The following is a 19,764-nucleotide window of genomic DNA, read 5'->3' as shown; positions in this document are numbered from 1 at the left end:
AAAGAAAATAGTAGAAATATTTATAAAAAAAGGATTGACAAGGTATTATTTATTATGGACTTTTCGAAGTCGTCAAGTTTCGTACGCTGCTTTTTAAGTATCGAGATGAGAAAATCCTTGCCTACAGGGAACAGTAAATTTAAAAGATTCATCAGATCAGACGGATCCCGCATCTTTTAGGAGAACCATGTTATGAATTTATGGCAAAACGATTTACAACCAGAGGCAGGAATAATAACGTAAAAGAAGAATTAGCTCAACTCGGAATTCCTCCATCTTGTACGATGAACGCTCTACTGATTTCAGGACACTTCTATAACTCAGTAGTTAACTTTTCTATATTTTATTTTTAGGAGATAGTTATTTCTTGTAGGATTCAACGCCGACTCTAAAACTGTCACATTAAAATAGACAGAGTACTGAATGCCCCCACTAGTCGGGATTTGTTCATCTCCAGTCAACAACATGATGAATTTCATCCCGGAGGGAAAGACAACACCCCACTCTCAAGGTCAGAAATGGTTATTGCGATGGTTTCTGTCTAACATTTAAATTGCCTAATTATGAAGTGCAAACGTTCGTATAGATTCCACGATTGCGATTATCCGACAGACATTCGCGACAGCTGCTCCGTGTCCTTTTGGTACCGGCTATTTTTGTTGTCGTCCGATTGGAATCGCCTACACTAGAAGTCAGCGTCCATTGTATTCATGTCAGCAGGTTTGTACTGTCGACAGCAGTTGGTGCAACTAGCGTGATTTATTCAAGGAAAGAAAAAACCTTTTCATGCCTTTTGGTATAGGTGAGTGTACCCGTATTCTCGACTGACTGACCGACCAGCACGAAACAGCAGCCGTCAGCAAAGAAGCCCAGCAAACTGAGAGCTCCTCCCACTCGGATTCGTCTCTGTGACTCTTTTCTGGCCTCCCGAAGAACAACTTGCTCGCCTGGAACACCATCCTCGGAGTTGGCGCTAGTACCCCTTGAGTCGCTAAGTAAGCCGCATGTCCCAGACTCTGCGCGTTTTCAGAAGGTCCGTGTTCATCCGTCTTGATCTTGTTTCTCATCTGGAAGCTCACTCACACGCAGAGTCTTCATTTCAAAGGTAAGCACTTTATTTTGTTGATTTCTCTTTTTAAAACTGAACTCGAGAACGGGCTCAATCAATCAGCTCAGATTCAAATTCGATGCCAAAGTCACTGAAACATTTGAAAGTCACAACAAAGTGCCGAGATAAAGAGACAAGCAAATTTGGTGGTCGTCTCTCTTTTGGGAAATTGCTCGGACGTGCAGTGAACACAACTAGCACCTGAAGGTGGGAAAGATAAATTCAGGCTTCATTCCCTTTTCTGCTCGTTTACGGGGTCAGCGAAGCGTGTCGACGTCCAAACAGCACAACTCTCGTGCTCGATAAATTCTTGCCCTTCTTGTTACCATTTTCGATTACTCGGAAAGCTCACAGCTCATCAATTTTTATCTCTTTTCCGTGGTACGCGTAGAAACATAAACACATTAGAACACAGTACGAAGCTGCTTGATTTTACAACACTTTCCCGATTTTTTTCCTCTCTTTTGTTTCCTTCTTAATTTTGCTGATTTAAAGGAAAAACGAACTAGAAGTTTTATCGCTATTTTCTTTTTTCTTTGACTCTTTTTGCCCACACAACCAGTGCCAGATGTTGTGCGCAAAACCACATGTCGAACTTGGCCGCGCTTTTTTTCTTCCTTTTTTGTCATTATGATTTGGTTTTTGTCCTGTTGAATTCCGCTTCAAAACGCGACAGCTGTTTGCAAGTTCATTTATTATTTTTTTAACTTTATTTGACCGTCTGGAGGAAGACGGAAACATGTGCACGTAACGAAAAAGTAGGAAAAAAATCACACAAATCTGTTTCTTTTTTTTTCTTTTTGCCCTCACCTGTAGAAACTTCCGGGTTTCTTTGGTGAAAGAAAATAAAGGTGATTTGCTATGTGGAAACGATGAAAAGCTTTTAGTTTCCTATGAGAGCTTCAATAGCGCTGATCAGTGTTCCGTAGCGTGGATGAAGGTATTTGTTCATTCCTTCGGCGTATGGTTTGCTTCTGTGTTATTTTATTTGCTACGAATACGGTAGATGTATACATTCATAACCGTAGGACATGTCAGGGATTGTAGAAGACTTTGAAGAAGAGCTTCATGGTTGTGCTTGGGCGATCAAGCGCGTTCCATTCCTTCCGACAAACCCCTCAACTTGCCACAGTGTCGTGCTCGAGTGATCTCCCTATCACTCCCAAAGCATTACAACGACACTGAGTGACACTGAAAGATGGCCGATTACGTTATAAAAGGGTGGGATTGCGACGATCATCACGTCTTAATACATGACTACTATTTGTAACCCGATAGAAAGCTCTGCGTAGTGCTGGTGGCGGTCAATTTATCCGTATTGTATAAGGAGAAGAGAGAGATGTATAGGGTGAAGGTCAAAGACACGAGATGATTTAGTCTCATCAAGTCGGAGCCATTGAACGTATATCCTTTCTAGAAACCGACGAACCGAGAAAAGACCGACAACAACTAAACAAAAAACATGTACGTCTTTGGCTGGTTTTTTTATAATAATGGATTTAACCCGTCGGGCGATTCTTAATCAAAAGCAAAGCGGACAGCTTGTGGGGATACAGAAGAGGAGAATGTATACTCGGATTCTGAGGTTGTTGGCTGATCGCTTTTTAAAAATAATATTTTTATAGGAGAAGGAATTGAGAGAAAAATATGTTTTAATGCAGACTAGATCAAATTATTCAAACATGTCGCCCTGGAGGCGTCCTGTTGGGAAAAAGTTTGGCTTGGAAAGGGAGAAAAAGCGTAAGTGCGTGTGGAGAGGGAGGATACTTACAGGAGAGGCTATTGGTCTTGAGGAAAAAGTAAAAGACCATCTGTTGTCTGTTGCCCAAGAAGCCACCGATCGCCGCCTCATCCATACGTGCCAACATCCCATAGGCAACATTTGGTAGGATTTCTTAGTGTGTAATAGTTGGAGCGAACGCGAAGAAGTTCACTGGACTCGGGCCAGCCGACGACCTTGAAAGAGAACGAAACCTGCCCGTGAACATAAAATAACAAAATAGAATGTTAGCAGGCCTTATATATGCTATTCATTATCTAGCTGATCTTTCCAGGTGACTAGTTTGCCTTAAATGAATATGTAACAAACTATTGGGAAATAATTTTATGCTATGCTATGGGGCTTTTTAACACATTCTTTCAACCACTCTATTGCGTTGTTTCATTTTGTTGTTGTCAGTAGCATTGTTTATTTATATGAATCTCGATTCGGAGATTCATCCGTAGACGACAAATGAAAGAGAAGGTGATGATGACAGTCAGGTGCGATATTTGCCTACTCACTTCGGCATTTCTTGAAAATTCTCTTTAAAAACCCCAAAGACCTCCGGCTAATCCTTGCCGCCTGCCAGCTGTGATAATTTCCCGCGCACAGCTTTCTTCTTCTCCGCCGGAATTGTTCTTTTTCCTTTCTGAAATAACTTATTCTTTCATTTTTCACTGTTATTTTCAACGTCTTTTTCTTAAGAATTGATCCTTTTCATTCATTTCAATGTTCACGATTTGTTATGGTCTTATGCAGATTCAAGAAGAAGGAATGGTGCGATATCGCCCCGAAGCCGGTGAGCGGGGCTACACCTTCCGATTAGTGAACAACAACGGGGGCAACGGCGATATGAATGGTGGCAGTCCAACCGGAACTCTCATGTCGGATCACAGTGGTGCATCGACATTAGATAGTTCCGTGTACAAGGAAAGAATCGATAGTCTATTTCGACAGCAGCATCTTCGCCGCCACACCAGCGAGACCCAAAAACCTCTGATTGAGGAAGAAGATGCGGCCGTAGATGAACCCACCATGGAACATTTGCAGCTACATTTTCAAAAAGTGTTGGCCGAACAACGAGGAAGCGTTGCTTCACCTGTTCCAGCCGCACAACCGACCAAAAACAACTCGACCACCTACATTCAGGTGAATAACCACGTAAATCACACACTGATTCGTGAACCATCGGAAAGTCGAGCCCAGCGCTTCAATGAGGCGCGCAACGCAGTTCAGGCTCAAATCGAGAAAATGTTCCAAGATGCATCCACAAACAACGTGCAACAACCAAACAAGACGACTCCATCAATCCATCAAGTAGCTGTTTCCTCGCCGCCAGGACAACCCACAAACGACGTGATCAACATTACCAACCATAAAGCCGTAATTAATGTCCGCTCGGATCATCCGGCACCAAACCACCCAAAAGCAGTGCATAACAAGCAGAATGTTCCTCTCCCGCCTATTCCGGTTGCACCGTCGCCATCTCCTCCTTCCCCAACTGAAATGACCAACACCAATCAGTACAAAGTCGATTATCTCGGCTCGTTGTCACTTCTAGGTCGGGCCACCAGCTTAGAATCGCTCCAGTTTCCCCTTAAAGAGCTTTACAGTCGCTATCGCCAGCAGGAAAATAAAATCTACCGTGGAACGATGGAAATTTCACCTGCCGGATTGAAAATTCAGTACTATTCATCCGACAGTCGCCGATCCAGTGTTCCACAGGAAGTATTAAACCCATTTCCCACTATCGCCGTTTGGGCGGCAGTCAAATTTGTTGCTCGTACCGAATCAACTGGAAGAAAGTTCGCCTTTTTGCCACTAATTTGCGATCCGGAGAATCAGGACAAACAGAATCTATTCCACCCGCTGAGTCCATCTGATGATGGTGAATGGGTGACTTCACCTACCTTCCATCCGCCATTGTTCACCTGTGTTATGCGTAATACTCAAGCCCCAAAGGACTTGGAATGCCATGCCTTCGTTTGCGACAACCCCGAGGATGCCATCGTTATTGCCGCTAATTTGTACCAGGCGCTGCTACGAAATATGAAAAACAATGAATCGTCGCAACAACAGCAACAACAGCCGCTTCAGCAACAATCACCGCAACACCAGCCGCCACCACCACCGCCGTCATCTGCTACTCCCGTTAACAAAATTGCTCAACCCATCTATTCGCCTTCAACTAGTGTCTCTAATTGGAGCGAGAGTTCAGTCACTTCAAGTTTCCAGCAACCGGTTCGCCCACCGCGACGTAAGAAATCTTCAAAGGCCCAAGATGGTGGCCTTGAACGACGGAAGAGCATCCGGCGGAGTCAAAATAAAACGAGATCTTCCCAAGGCAAAGCAAATTTACGTCGCAGTATGCGTAACGCCAGCCAACGGAGTAATAATGGCAGTCGCGTTGTTAAACGTAGCGTGTCCGAGCGACACTTGGGTGAAATATTATTATCGGATGCGCTGGATGGGGCGGATCAAAGTAACAATGGCGACGTTCTTACTAAAGTAGCCATTCCCCGTAGCAAAAGTTTCATGACCGTTCCTCAACAGAATTACTCCTTTTCCGAACTTTTCGAAGAATTAAAGGTAAGTCTATTCACAAGTTATATTTGTTTTCATTCATATATATGTGACAACTTCTTGGTCTTTTGCAGAAACACGAAGGTGTGAAGAGTGTGGATGACGTCTTAAAGTCGATCGTCAACAAAGATCGAATGTCGTTCAATGACTTGACGCCAGCCTACAAAGAGATGTTGATGAAATTGGCTTTGACCCTCAGCAAGGACGAGATGTTCCAGCGCTCCAAGAACATTATGAGGCATCAGACCAGCAACCTGAGTAAAACTAAATCCAAGGGCAAAGCAGACGCAGTAACGAAAAATGGAACAAACAAATCAGCTGGGCGAGATTCGGACGCTGAGCACAGCACCAGTTCTTCACGCATCAGTAGTGTCTTGCGAGCCACAAAAAAATCTTTCTCAAAGTGGGGCGCAGCCCGCTCCGTTTCGACGGGTTATTCGGTTACCAAGGAGGAGAAGCAAGCATCCGAACCTCAGTTAATTAAGAACATAAAAATTAAAAGCCCTGAGCCTTCTATTGTTTCCTTGGCTCCATTGGTTTTCCCGGCAAAGCATTTCAATCCCAAGACGCCATTACCACCGAGATCAGTCGTTGCGAGCAACAACAAAAATGGCACCGTCAACAAAGCGCCAGAATATAGCGCCTCCTGCTCCGAATGCGGTTACGACAGCGAATCTTGTTCGCATAAATGTTATTGTTCCTTCAGTGAAACACACTCGCAAGATACCACTGATTACAGCGATGCCGAGCGATGTTACTGCTCGTTAAAGAGAATCAGCAAATCCAGTGGAGCTCCAGTCTACCGGATTCGTCTCGATTCGGATGACACCGACACCAGCCACGATAGTCTGCCTGAACCGGCCAACAGGCATCCTCCTCACATCAAACCTACAAAGAACCGTCCGAATTACGCAAGGAAATCCTCCAGTATGACGTCGTGGTCTGCACTCTCGGGTGCCGAATCACCATTAACCGCTTGGCGAAGAAATACAGCTAACTTGCAGCATTCCGCTCCAGCAACAACCACTAAAGCTTCCGTACATGCATCCTCGAATAGATTTACTCTTTCAAGCGCGTCGTCATTAAGACAAAAGAGTTTGAGTTCTTACCTAAGCGACACGTCACTCGATTCGGACGTTGTAGCCATGACCGAACCAGCTCACCACAAATCCGCTAATCACAAAAGTTCCTTCGCCAAACAACCAGAAATCTTACGCAGGAAGAGTCGCAGCTCATATTTATCTAGTGAGACGGAAGTGGATTCTACCAGTTGCAACAGTTTCGTTCGTGGTCCTGTCTCCCTGGCCAGTCAACAGCAGCGGCTTCAACGGAAAACAAGTCCCGCAGAATCGGTCGGGTATCAGAGCTATGATTCAACGGGAAGCAGCGGCCGGACATCGAGGAATTTCAGTTTAGAAAATCTGAGTTCCGTTAGCGACAGCCGAAGGAATTCCAACTCCTCGAGCGATAGATCACTAAAGTCACAAAACTCGGTTCGTGGCAATAAAGTAAGGATTATTTATGCTTTTTTTTGTATAAATTGGATTCCTTCTAATAATGGTCAATTATTTCAGTTTTTGATGGTGTCGGCAGTCGACCCCAAGGGCAAAATTGTTTATCGAGGCACATCATCAGCTGGTTCGACTCACCATAGTCAACATCATCACCGCTCCGTCACAAAGGCAGTGCCGGAAGGTGCGTTGTCGGCCAAGAAGACGACTGAAATAGCGGCCATGTTTTCGAATATCAAGCTTAACCAAACAACCGATATTGTCATTGACGATAGCGAAGTTACTGAAGATACCGCCTCGGAGCTCTCAACTGATGACGCTTACAGCTCGATGCATTATCGAGGCGCAGCCCGGAATAATAAGAATGGGTTCTCGAAACGAAGTGAATTAGAGAATTCGCTTGGTTATTTACCATAAACATGGGCCACGAACATGTTTTTTCCTTTTTTTTTAATGGCTAAATGCTTAACCCCATTCAAGATATTAATTCTTCTTCCTTCTTACAAAAAAAGGCAATAAAAAATGGGAATGGTGTAATATTGAACAGGGCCTCCCGCATCTCTACGGCTGAGTATAGAGACGTCGATGAGGAGCGGTTTAATCTATTTATCGAAAGCGAGTAAGGACAAAAAAAAATAAAAATAATAACAAAGTGTTTAACTATAGCCATTAAGAAATTATATGAAGTGTACAGTGTTAATCTTTTTGTCTCTGAACTCAATAAATAACAAGATAAACCATAGTTTATTGGTGTGCTCTTATAAAGCGGATCACAAAGCGGGCTCTAAAGCATTAAATTTTTCAGTAATTTCTTCGGGCACTTCAACTTCTTCCTTGAGATTGTCGTAACCGATTTCGTGCTCAAACCTAAAATTTTTTATGGATCTAATTATTAACTGCGTCGTGAAAAAATAATTATAGACTATATAATACCTAATCACAATGTTGACCAAATGTTCAAGAACCGCCAAAACATTGTCGTTCTTTTCCCATTTGTGAAGTTCACGCAAGATGACGTAAGTGTTTTTGGAACGCAGGTATTCACGCCCATATTTTGTGGCACATAACTTTTTAAAACATTTGCTAAGTCTTTTAATAAACTACTCAAGGACGTAATAATAGTACCTGAGTTAGAGCCTCCAAAAGCATTTTACGGATGTCGGGGTCTTGCTCTCTGGTTTTCTCTTCGCCCAAATATTGCAAATCGATAGGTAGTTTATCATTATCTTCTTCATAAAATTCTTCAGGGCCAGCTAAAGGAAGTAGTAGTTTTGGGAGTAAATCAACTGCATCACTCAATAAAAAGTCATGGTGGTCTGCATTTGAAGGTTAGAATTAATTTGTAGGTTTGTACAACAGTTTACTTTTGACAAACATCTTACCAGTTTCAAAACAACAGTTCTTTATAAGTCCAAGAATACCTCCTCTTCTTGTGGTGGAATCTTTGTAATCTGTGAAAGAAACTAACCTCTGAAGACAAGTTCTTGATGGATCTAATATGTAACTAGAAAAAAGGTAGTAAAATTGTAAAAAAAAACAAAATCATTTTTTCAAAGAGTACTTTGGTTTGAATACCTTCTAACTGCTGGAATTTGACTCAAATTGGAAAATACAGCTGCAAGGTAGTGGAGACGGGCACCTTTTTTATTGTATTTTTCTTGACAGAAAATGTCAATGTATTTTTCTAATTTTTCTCCCATAGTCTGGAATAGCCTTTCACTTCCAAGTTTTGTCCGTGAAAGGTTTGACAACACCATGCAAGCAGGGTCTGCAAGTTCGTGTTCTGGATTGGTGATGATGTTCAACATGTTTTCGATAATTTCAGTTCCTTCTGTAACTAGGGTTGACGTCAAATCTTCATCGGCAGAGAGATTGATGAGAGCTAAACTAGCATCTTTTGCAACAGATTTCTGATAATCATTCAGAAGTTTACATAAATTTTTGACAACACAGGGTGTGTTAATCAACATCTGCCTTCCATCTGCTGTTCCTGTCAATCCTTAATGATACACGCACAATACAAAAAATAAATACTTATTAATACTACAATATTTGGATAAATACCTAGCGTCTGTTGAAGAGCTAGAGCTTTAACATCTAGTCGCGTTTCTAGCGTAAGAAATTGAGATAATTCTTCGATTTCCGACATCTTACATCAACAATTCCATATGAACCACATGTGCCAAACGACGTTTCAAACAACAGCAGACGATTTCTATATACGTGATTTCAAATCTGACATCTAGATGGCGTAGGCGCATTACTTATCATTTTTAGTTTTGACTAGCTTGTGTGTCAGTGAACGGTTGAATCCACGTTATTTCAAAATGTAAAACAAAATTGCGAAAAACCCAAAGACCAAAGGGCAAATGCAAAATAGCTATTGATTAACCCTGCTTCTTAAATGGCTATCGTTGAACATCGTGCAGTTTTTCTCTTAAATTTACGATATATTCAATCCCAGCATTGAAACGGCTTGCAATGTAAATATAAGTGTTTTTGTCGATTTCGTCGGTATGAAACCATCCTCATCTGTTTCTGCGTCTTTTAGATTGCAAAGGATGATAAGAAGTTACAACCGCTGTTGTAAGAAATCCATCAACAAACAGGAAACCCTCTCAGCAGAGTCTCAGAGTGAAATGTATCACCATAAAAGTAACCATTTCGTTTGCAATGGCAACCTTGGACTAGTGTAGTGGTTCATCCAAACATGGCGGCCCCCTAAAAAATCCAAGTCCGTGTGGTAAACATTTGATGCTGGTATGATTAAAGGGCTATCAAATCATTAATCGAAACCGATCCTGAGCATGTACGCCACCAGTCAACTATTGGTAAGTTTGTAACCTTGATTATTCTCTTATTTATATCTAGTGTGTGCAAGATTAGAGGGTGGCGTCTTACCCGTACGGTTCATTTAATTTAAGCTCTAAAATTTATGTAGATTTATTCGCCGACCTTGATAGTTTTTTCTTTTTGCGAACCAGTCACGTTTTCCCTTCACGTGCTGTGAATAGATAGATTCCCTACACAAGCATTTCTTCTGTTTTTTTTTGTGCCAAAATGTCCGACATCCCTCGCCATTTTAAACACAAGTCAAAGGCAATAAAGCATTCTCCCCATATTTGTCTGCATGGAATAAATAATCGTTTGCAGATGCAGATTTGCATAAGCAAAACCCCACGTCAAGCTCATCACATAGTCCTTGATATGAAATGTTACCCCATCACTAGAGTCCTTTTTTCTTTAACTCCCTTTTCTTGTCGTTCGTGAGTTCTTGTCTTTGGTTTTGCTAGCAGACGCTTCTTTGTTTGGGCGAAAATTTCAAAAAATCTTGACAGGGACTCTATCGCCAAAACGCCAAAACGCCAAAACTTAAAAACCCATCAATATTGATCACATGGATTTGAAGTGTACACGACTATGGCGAGCATGGCTTGAGCTTCGGACTATCGGATTATCTGATTGGCATGTGTGCGCTTTTAACTTGGACAGTCCCCCCCTCAGGCTTCTTTCACGAAAAGTACCGGGTGTGAACCTCGGGGTCAGTTCACGAAACCTTATTACCAATTCATTGGAAAATGTCTTCGTGGTTTTTTGCACAATGGCGGCGGCGCCACCAGTTTTGTGTGTTATTTTATGGGTTTTACTGCAGCCGCACCAGTAAAAAATAAAACTGTTTGTGTGAAATATAAACGATTTGTCGTTCTTTTTTTTTTTTCAGTAGGAAAAGCACGATCGGGTTATGAAAGTTTTTGAATTTCTTGAAAAAAAACTCAAAAACTAAAGAAAAATAAAATATATACGCGTCAACTTTATGACGGTCCAGGCAATTAAGCGGAGCACAGCAAGAACAACAAAAGTGTCTCGCATCCAATGGCGATCTAAAGTTTTCTCTCTTTTCTTGAGTTTTTCTCTTTCTCGGATTGGGCTCAAGTCCAATAAATTTGCCTTTGCGTAGCAACAAGTTTGACAGGGTGGAATATAAAGAGCACACACACACATACACACTCGGTTGGAAATGTATTTTTAACGATACGACCCCAGTAGTAATAAAAGGGACGCATGTCAAGTACGACGCCCCGCCAATTGGATTTGCGGAGGGAAACTCGGACTGGGCCCCGCAAAACTTTAGACTTGAGAAAATGTCCCTGTGGATTCTTTTTAATTTTGTTTGCCTTCCCTCGTAGTATATAGTACTATATGCCTAAAATAATTCTACTGTTGCCATAGAAAGCTCCTATACAAAGCAGCAATATCCCCCCCTACCGAGGAATGTAGAGAAACCTTATAGAACTATTTAGAGATGGCGTTGGTGGGGAGTTTCTCTCTTCTTCTTCTCGGTGGATGATATTTTTCCGGTTGCCGAGGATGTGGTGCTCTACCACATCTCGGATTTCTCTGTACCAAACATTTTGTGTTGTTTTTTATGTCCTTTTCCTCTCCAAAATGTACAGCACGAGTGATTAACCGTTTGTTGGAAAGTGAAAGCAAACGTTAACAGCTCTCAGGATTGATTTCTTCTTTCTTTCTTTATTATTGGAATCAGCTGCGTTTTACTTTTAGAAACGATTCCAATTACTTTACCACGTCGTTTACACAATAAATTTTTTCTTTCGCAAGGAAAAGTCGCCGGAGAAAGAAAAAATAAAGGTTGGAATTAGAGCAGCAGCAGTCTGGGCGCTGGGCCTTGTGTTTGCGTTAAACGGTTACCCGAGAACGTTGTTAAGGAATTATGGTAGTTGCTCTGGGTTGGTGTGTGTGTGTGGTAAACTTTTACTTTATATTGGCGTCCTGCTGCTGCTCTGTAAGAGGATCTCTCGTAGATCTTGTTTGTGTAGCCCTGTGGCTAAGGCTCCTTACACTATATATATAGTGTAGCTAATACACTTTGCTTGGCGTTTGTTGATTCAATGATCGCCTTGTAGGAAAACTTATTACTTATTCATGTGACGCTTTTTTTCTCGTTGGGGTGAAAAGTTTTTCCGAAACGATTGCACTTTGATTGCCGAGTGACTTTTTTATTTTATTGCGGTTAGGCGTCGTCGTAATAATCGGCTAAATATCCAAGTCAGTCGAATCGAATAGAGTAGGGTTGCGGGGTTGCTGCTGCCTCTTGAGTTGATCCCTGGAAAAATCCGAATATGTTTTTTGTTCATTCTTTTCTTTATACGTCCAGTAAAAACAGGGGAAATGGCCGTTACACAGTGGGGGGTTTGCACAGCAAAGGAGAATTTATAGCTCGACACCATTCTCTTGTCTTATTATGCAATTGTGTTGTATGGTGTTTGAATTGTTAAATGATCGTGATCGCTCATGGGTAGCTGATGCTCTTAAACTTTGCGACCTAGCAACCAAGGCCATCGATTATATTTTCTATCGGAAAAAGAAATTTTCCGCCAGTCTTGCTCATGAAGAGGAGGTTCCCATCGCCTCCTCAACCACCAAATAACAGCCTCAACATCTTTTTCCTCTTTTTTGTTTTTTCTTTTGCATTATTCGTTTATTCAGAGGAGGATTTTTCGTGTCCTGAGAAACCGCCTCCAGCGGGACAACGGCAAAAATTTTCTTAATGTATTGAAAGCTTTTAAGTAGTATTTTTTTTTTGTTTTTTAATTTTTTTTTCCTGGGCGAATGTAAACGAAACATTCATTTTCTATAGCAATTGCAAGTTTGTGTTAATGGGCGGATGAATTTGTTGATGCTTTCATTGCGCCCAACTTCTTCTTCTTCTTCGTACACGAAAGGATGTGGTCATCGAGAAAAGGCCATCCCAAGGTTTACCCAGTGCACCACCGCACACGCACTGCAAAGAATCTAAACTAACTTATACACCCATCCCACCACCCGCTGCTTGGATTCAGGATCTGTAGAAATATTGATTTTCACTTGGCAACTTGAATCTCTCATTTTTTTTTCAAATTTGTTAACTTTTGAAAATGCAATTAGTAATTGTCTCGGCAAAAATCACAGCGAATCCCAAAATAGCTCAGCTTTTGATCACATTTTTCTTGCTCTTTTCCTTGACAAGCATTTGAAGTTGATTGAAACGCGTTCTGATGCAAATTGCTTAAATTAAGGGAGGGTCTTTTCATTGGGAATACAAGTTTTTTTTCCTTCCTCCTCCCTTTGCGTTCAACATGATGTTATCAAGTTTGTTATACATATGGCAAACGCGCGTCTGAATACTACTTCCCCGGAAATCGCTCCGAGTGAAGAAACCCTGGGAATCCTGTCCGTTTTCGTAGAGATGAGTCGACTGCGATATTATTTGGATGACTGGCAGTTTGTGCCGGTTTCTCCTGCCAATGTAATGGGAACCACCTCGCCGACAAACACATCCTAATTTGCCTCGAGGAGCTAGTCGGAAAACGAGCCACAATTTGATCTTGATGCAAGAAGGAGAGTTGTTGCTACCATCAGTACAATAGTCAACGTCGACGTAACCGTCGCCAAAATTCAAAATAAGTGCTCGGCTCCTTTCGAGCCGTAGGTTTTTGACGCCCACTTGAGTTAGTAATTTCCATAGTTGCTAACTGTAGCCAAATCGTCGACCGTGTTCCCATCTTTTTTTCTTTTTTCCCTTTTCAAATAATGTTTCTGCATTTTTTTTTTCTTTCGGGGTAAGAAAAATAAAAAAGTGGTTCGTGTATGTGTACACACAGTAATAATTGAGGGTGTGAAAGGAATCCAACAGACTCTCAATTGGCTGATTCAGTGTGAAGTTACAAAGGTGATGGAATACAACAATCAAGATTGGCCGCATTTTGTTGCTACTGGAAAGTCGACATATGCCGGTTCTCTCTCTCTCTGTCTCTGCATGTGTTGTGCGTGACTGCAATTCTACTTCCGCCACTCCACGTGTCGTGCGGGATGAAAGGGAGGTTGAGTGGGTGGCGAAGGGGGGCCAAGGAGGGCAAGGGATCTGCCAAGTATGGGACACCCACCAATGCGAAATTTTCAGCCATTGGTCGCCCGACGAACCAATGACGGAATTCTCCCGGCCAAAGGAGGGGAGAGCACGCGGGAACGGACCCTTGTTTCTAACGTTACCACGGACACCACCAGAAAAAAGAAAAGTCTTTTTGACGCTTTGAAAAAATCCATCTTCAAATGCCAGCTCGCTATTTAGTATTGATAGCAAGCCGGTTTTCTTTTCTTTGAGCGTGCGTGTTGCCCTATATTGGGCTACACATTACAATTTTATTATCGCGATATAACATGGGTTCAAATAGTTAGCTTTAGATCAGAATCTACCGATCGAACAAAGACAATTTAAACGATATTGGGTGTTATAAGATCAATAAAAGAACACAACAAACACTCGACCCCTTTGTTTTAACCTGGGCGCTGCCCCTCTTCAACAAACTGTTTGACCCTGGATTGGCTACAGGATTTGTTCTCTCAATTGATGCTATCATGTTTGAGAAACGATGGTCAAGTGCCATCGATTGCCTCACATTTTTTTGTTATTTTTATTTCCCTATCGAAAAATCGACGGATATTTTTTTTATCCCTTTTCTTTTTTATTGCCGGACATTTATGGCCGAATATATCCCGTGCTGCGCCGCCTGCTTTACATTGTCTTAGTATGAAATGTCTTGGTTGACGGTCGTCCTGCCCGTCCATTGATAAGCCGCGCCATCTTATCTGTTTAGCAGTCCGCAGTTGTCGACCCAATACGATCGATTGGTTGTGCAGAAATAGTCCTGCCATTCCTTCTTCTTTTTTATTATTATTTCTTCGTCTTTTCTTTTTGCCTTCACCCAATCAGAGTTGACTAGTTTCCTCGTGTGATAACCATCTTTCCCTTTTCTCTTTCGGATGCTTTTGGACCGTGACTGACATTGAGGAGGAGGAGGCTGACTGACAAACCAGTTGTGTCCTCGAATAGGAACCGCGGCTTGTGAAACCTTTGACTCGCACGTGAAATATAAAAAAAGGAAAAATTTTATATTTCTTCTTTTGGAGAAAAAGGGTAAAAAAAGCGTTTCCAGTCGGTACGAAAGAGAGAGAGACTATATCGAGAGACATTCCTGTTTTGTATGCAATTTTTCGAATTGTTTTTGGTAGCATTTTTCAACACTAACTTACTCTCGTCATCAATTTGCAACAGCGTCACGCCATATTTTATTCAAATCTCAGTCCCTCCTTTTTCTCAAATTTTTTTTTTTTTTTATTTATTTATTTTTTTCGCCGTGTCTTGCCCGGAGTCATTCGAAAAATACGTTTGACAGAGTCAAATGATTTTAATATAAATCAAATTTCATCAGAAGAAATAGCCGCCTTTTATATTTCTTACGATTTTCATATCTTTAATGTCTAGACTTTGCTACGCTTCTCATTGTTAATTATCATGACTGTCACTCTTATTTTATTTGAACCATTTGAACCTGACGAAGGTCCCCCACTTCTTTTTCGTTTTTGAGTTCTTAATCGTGGCATCTGAAACTTTATCAGGAACGACAGGCGGTTGCCGACTCTGTGCGAGTGTCGCGAAATATCTCTCGTCTCCTTTTTCTTATTTATTTGTATTTCTAATTTCTGGATGCGTGTGTACACATTCGCAATCCCCGGGATTTTGGCCGGCCGCCAATTGCGGACGGTTGGCCTTCGCAAAGACGAATATAGGATCTTATCGACAGGACATATAAAACATCCAAAAGGGCTCTGAATTCATTGCCGTTATGCGCTTTTGGAGCGGAACCGGTCCACTGGTCTTTTTTCTCTGAGAGAGTTCCGAAAAGGCCGACTCCCCCACACACACAGTTCTTCTTCTTCTTTCGCCTTGATCCTGAATTATCTTAGGAGTTGCTGTCGTCGTCAGAACAAAGAGAAAAAGGAGCCAATGAATTTATTCCCCTTACCAAAAGATAGACAATATCAACATGAATTAGTTATTGCGCCCGGACTGTCCCCGCTGGCGTCAGCAACTTTTACCATAAAATGTATTCTTCCAGCTATCCGCGACCTAGTTGCTCTCCATCTAAGTAGCGGAATGAGAATGGGAAAATAGCGTTAATTTATTGACCGATGTTGCCTGTCATATTCATGGGGTACATCCCAACATTTTTTGTTTTGTTTGTTATTCCTCTTCATCACATCTGCATGACGCAACACTTTGATTCTCTTAGTCTTGCTTACATATTGATCATAGGGGTTTGATCAAATCATTGCGTTGCGTGTGGCCGAGGAATGTTGTCGAGTTTCTAATTCGGGATTTCAAATAGATTGGCGTGATAGATCCGTCAAACGTTTTTTTTTTATCGTCGCTTGTATACATCCAGATGATCCCGCCTCCTTTCGATTGCTTTTGTTGTTGAACGCGTTATAAGTAGACGTTCGTCACATTCAATTGTTGAACGATTCCAGTGGGGGGTTTCACCTTGAAAGTGAACACATAGTAAGTATCGAGTGACGCATTCGTATACTAGTAGAGGGAACGAGGGTAGTGTGTGTGTGTGTTCATCTACAGTTTCCTGGCAAGAAAACAAAGAGAGTATCGGGTTTCCCTTCAAGATTCAATCTCCGGCTACCTGCGCTCCTCGATTTTGAACATGCCAAGGAAATGAGATGATGAATCAAATTTCAATTTCGCATGAAGTAAAAAAAAAAAAACAATTGAAATTGTTTGCCATTTCTATAAAATTCGCAATCAAATCTTTGTCGTTTTCTTCTTTTCTTTTCTCTCTCTCTCTCTCTCTTTGACCAAGGATTCTTTTTTTTTTATTTTCGCTCTTTTGCGCAATTTTACATCTGACGAGTTAATTTGCACGCGCCCAGGGTGCTCGTGCAGATCGTGGACCCGGGGCGGCAAGTAATATATCTGAAAGGCGGCATGTGTGCGTCCATCAAAAGGATTAATTCAAGCTCCTCAATGTTTCACGGTCTGAGTTGATGGAATTAAACACAGAAAATCCACGTAGCTTATATAGGCAATAGGAAAAAGCCCAGTGGGGGGGTATCACACACACACAGACACTGGGCAGAGGAAAAAGACGAATGAAATGACCGGGATAATGATCTAAATGACAGACCATGAAGTCATATAATCTTTGCGATTCAAAACTCGTCATTTGTGATTTTTCTACTCATTTTCTTGGCAAACAAACGCTGGATTCGTTTTGTTCCGGGCCGTTTCTGGGGGGATTCCTTTTCTTTTTTCTTTCCAAAATTTTGCCATGTGTTGTTGTTTGCATAGCAACAACGTGAAAGAAATCTTTTATTTTATTTTTAACACACACAAACGTACACGGAATACCCTCTGTGGCATTTCTTTCCGCATTGCGAGCCAAAACCGTTGCTTTTTGATTACTCCTCTCGAGAAAATAAGCCGAAAAAAAAATTGGTCTTTGTTTTCCTGTGGTTTCTGACAAAGAAATTGTTAGGCCATTATTGACTCATGTAATAAGAATCGCTTTTTAAGCAATCTCATTATTCTTTCTTCTTATTTTTTTGTGTGTGTGTGTGTTGGGTAACAACCGACGATCGAAAGATTTTTTTTCTTTCGTCAGAAATTTATTTTAAAACGTGTTGAAGACAAGTCGTAGCTAGAGGGCTGGTAGTCAGTCAGTCAGTGATCTTGCAATAATTTATATGCTCCAGTGAACGAGATGAATATGGCGGACGAAATGAACATATCTTTACGGGGTGTTATTTCTTCGGTCGCCGTCGTCTTCGTCTTCTTTTCTGGGCGTCATTAAAAAGAAGAAAAAAAAATAGGACTTTTGGGTGTTTATTTTATTTTCTTCAAGGATGTGGCCGGGCCGTGCCAAATATTGGTTATTTCCAACAACTTTTATAGACTGTAACCGAGTCCCACACAATTATATGATCCTCCGGCCAGTGTGGCTTTCCTCGGCCGAACCGAAATTCTAATTTGATATAGATAAGTGCCCACTCGCCGTCGATAGGGTTGAGTTACGTTTAGAAAGTTTTTGGGAATTAGATTTGCATATTCTATCCCCGACTTCCGATAGATTGTGTGTGTGTGCATCACTACCGCTATTTTCGATTTTGTAGGATGCATGTAATTATCATATTTCGGTGACTGCACACTTTCGACTCTTCATATATTTTCACGTAATTTTTTTCGCCCTGGAAAATGGCACACACAAAAGCCTAGGAGTGTATTGTAATGTATATTCGAAGCCAAGGATGCTTTGAATGACCGTAAATCACTCTGGAGGGATGCCGACGTGAGTCACATTGGCCCAAAACATGTGGGAATTCTTCTTCTTCGAGTTGGGTAGAAATATCGTTATCGCTACCTTGTGGAAGGAACTCTCTTTTTCAATATTCGCTTGGGATGTCGCATAAATGGTAAGGCGAATTCTTGGGATTGTTTCTCAAAAGTGAAGTGCACGCAGACTCACTCGAGCTGGTGGTGGTGGTAGACTGGGTCGTAAACTTTTGCACGTCGTCAAAATTGTTGCAGCCGGAAAGAAAATGTTACAAATTCCACCATTTTAGAAATGAGCAAAAGTTTTCGACGTTATTTTCGATCCTAGCTCAGGCGCCAGCTTATAGCCACGTATATAACTATATATAGTGCATATACGTGGTTATGGGCGACATAACCTTCGAAAGTTTATAGACGTGGAATCTTTTCCACCTGCCCACGCACTCTAGAAAGGTGTTAAATGAACTGGCCTCACGAGGACTCGCCAAGATCCTGAAACTCAAATGCGATTTCACCTGCCAAAGTTTTTGCGCGCGTTATTAAGATAATGGCGCATGTACAGTAACTCGAGAATGATTCACATCACATGTGGATGAAGGAAACAAAAAACCGGCTCTTGGGTTAACAGCGTATCACGACCGGGAGGAAAGTCGATAGTTATTAAGCGGGAACAATTTAAAAAAAAAGGAAATACGCCGCTCTGTGTTTGCTGCATGCATTGGATGCCAATCATCGCGAATGCAAGATGTCCAATCTCTATGATTAATGGACAACAACACATACACACACTAATTGACAGGTGTCTCTAAATACGTCGTGAGTCTGCGGGTCGGGGCCGAGTTCAGTAGCGAGAGTTTGTATTTGCCATGTGCAAATAATATTTTGAGCTTTCAAATTTTGGGAAACGGTAATGGCGTCGAAGGTGAACAAACGTATTTGCATCATCCAAATGGGTTGTATCTTTTCATTTTAAACGCCATAATTGCTAGCCATTTGTCCTGTTATTCACTGTCGTTTCGGAGCGCCTTAACGCGAATGCTAAACAGCAACTAAAAGTGTTCATTTTCTTTTCTTTCTTTTTTTCCAAAAGAAGTAAGATGAGGGGGCCATAAGCTCAGTTTTATCAATTTAGCAGTCGTTAGAACGGGAAGCGTATGATAAATAGCTTTTTATAGCGTCGAGTGATCAATGTACTAACTACAAAAACTCGGTCCCAAAAAAGTTTCCCCCCAGAAAACTTTTGAGAACACAGAGGTTGCTGTTTACTCTCATCCCTGGCGGCGTCCAAAATGGCCGCCCAGCATAACACGAAGCGCGTGTGACCCTCGAGTGAAACCCACTTGAAAATCCTTGTGTGTGTGTGTGTCCCTGTTAAACTATTGCACTGAAAAATCAATCCCGTGTCGCTATGCAGAAAATATATATTCCGCCAATTGAATGAACGTCACGTCAAAATGTAAGTCTTTCAAAACTATTTGATTTTAGCTGGGGGAAGAATGTTTCTGTTTTCTTGGCTTGCCGACGGCTTCACAACTTTTTCGTCAAGTTTGGTCATGGTGTGTCTCTCTGAAATTGACTTTTATTTCATTTTGCCTTGCTTGCAAATTATTGCAACCAATGG

The 19,764-nt window shown here is 41.6% G+C and overlaps 3 protein-coding genes across 4 annotated transcripts in view; 2 read left to right on the top strand and 1 right to left on the bottom strand.

Moving 5' to 3' along the window:
- Positions 1-310: 310 nt before the first annotated feature.
- Positions 311-7,706, top strand: LOC124313921 (dentin sialophosphoprotein-like). The gene is made up of 6 exons (XM_046778768.1): positions 311-511; positions 587-720; positions 803-1,105; positions 3,630-5,459; positions 5,528-6,961; positions 7,028-7,706. Exons 4-6 carry the CDS (start codon positions 3,645-3,647, stop codon positions 7,379-7,381), a joined length of 3,603 nt encoding a protein of 1,200 aa, XP_046634724.1. The 5' UTR covers positions 311-511; positions 587-720; positions 803-1,105; positions 3,630-3,644; the 3' UTR covers positions 7,382-7,706.
- On the bottom strand, positions 7,690-9,183 carry LOC124313924 (protein HGH1 homolog). Its single transcript, XM_046778774.1, has 6 exons — positions 9,029-9,183; positions 8,540-8,963; positions 8,347-8,468; positions 8,090-8,280; positions 7,898-8,031; positions 7,690-7,831 (listed from the first exon to the last, which is right to left on the bottom strand). Exons 1-6 carry the CDS (start codon positions 9,111-9,113, stop codon positions 7,735-7,737), a joined length of 1,053 nt encoding a protein of 350 aa, XP_046634730.1. The 5' UTR covers positions 9,114-9,183; the 3' UTR covers positions 7,690-7,734.
- Positions 9,184-9,263: 80 nt separating this feature from the next.
- LOC124313926 overlaps positions 9,264-19,764 on the top strand; it is a 32,998-nt gene continuing 22,497 nt past the window's right edge. For both annotated transcript variants that reach the window (XM_046778777.1, XM_046778778.1), the window contains exon 1: positions 9,264-9,795. The gene's annotated coding sequence lies outside the window, so the exon portion shown is untranslated. The remainder of the gene's footprint in view (positions 9,796-19,764) is intronic.

The sequence above is a fragment of the Daphnia pulicaria genome, chromosome 10, assembly GCF_021234035.1.
Source record: "Daphnia pulicaria isolate SC F1-1A chromosome 10, SC_F0-13Bv2, whole genome shotgun sequence".
Lineage (NCBI taxonomy): Eukaryota > Metazoa > Arthropoda > Branchiopoda > Diplostraca > Daphniidae > Daphnia > Daphnia pulicaria.
The sequence above is the reverse complement of the archived record's forward strand: the minus strand, read 5'-3'. Positions and strand labels throughout refer to the sequence as shown.

Excerpts from the sequence above, each read along its gene's own strand:
- LOC124313921 (XM_046778768.1), top strand. The coding sequence starts at position 3,645 with ATGGTGCGATATCGCCCCGAAGCCGGTGAGCGGGGCTACACCTTCCGA. Across the intron at positions 5,460-5,527 it reads AACTTTTCGAAGAATTAAAG|AAACACGAAGGTGTGAAGAG; the intron begins GTAAGTCTATTC and ends GGTCTTTTGCAG. Across the intron at positions 6,962-7,027 it reads ACTCGGTTCGTGGCAATAAA|TTTTTGATGGTGTCGGCAGT; the intron begins GTAAGGATTATT and ends CAATTATTTCAG.
- LOC124313924 (XM_046778774.1), bottom strand. The coding sequence starts at position 9,113 with ATGTCGGAAATCGAAGAATTATCTCAATTTCTTACGCTAGAAACGCGA. Across the intron at positions 8,281-8,346 it reads GAACTGTTGTTTTGAAACTG|ACCACCATGACTTTTTATTG; the intron begins GTAAGATGTTTG and ends CTTCAAATGCAG. Across the intron at positions 7,832-7,897 it reads TTGGTCAACATTGTGATTAG|GTTTGAGCACGAAATCGGTT; the intron begins GTATTATATAGT and ends AAAAAATTTTAG.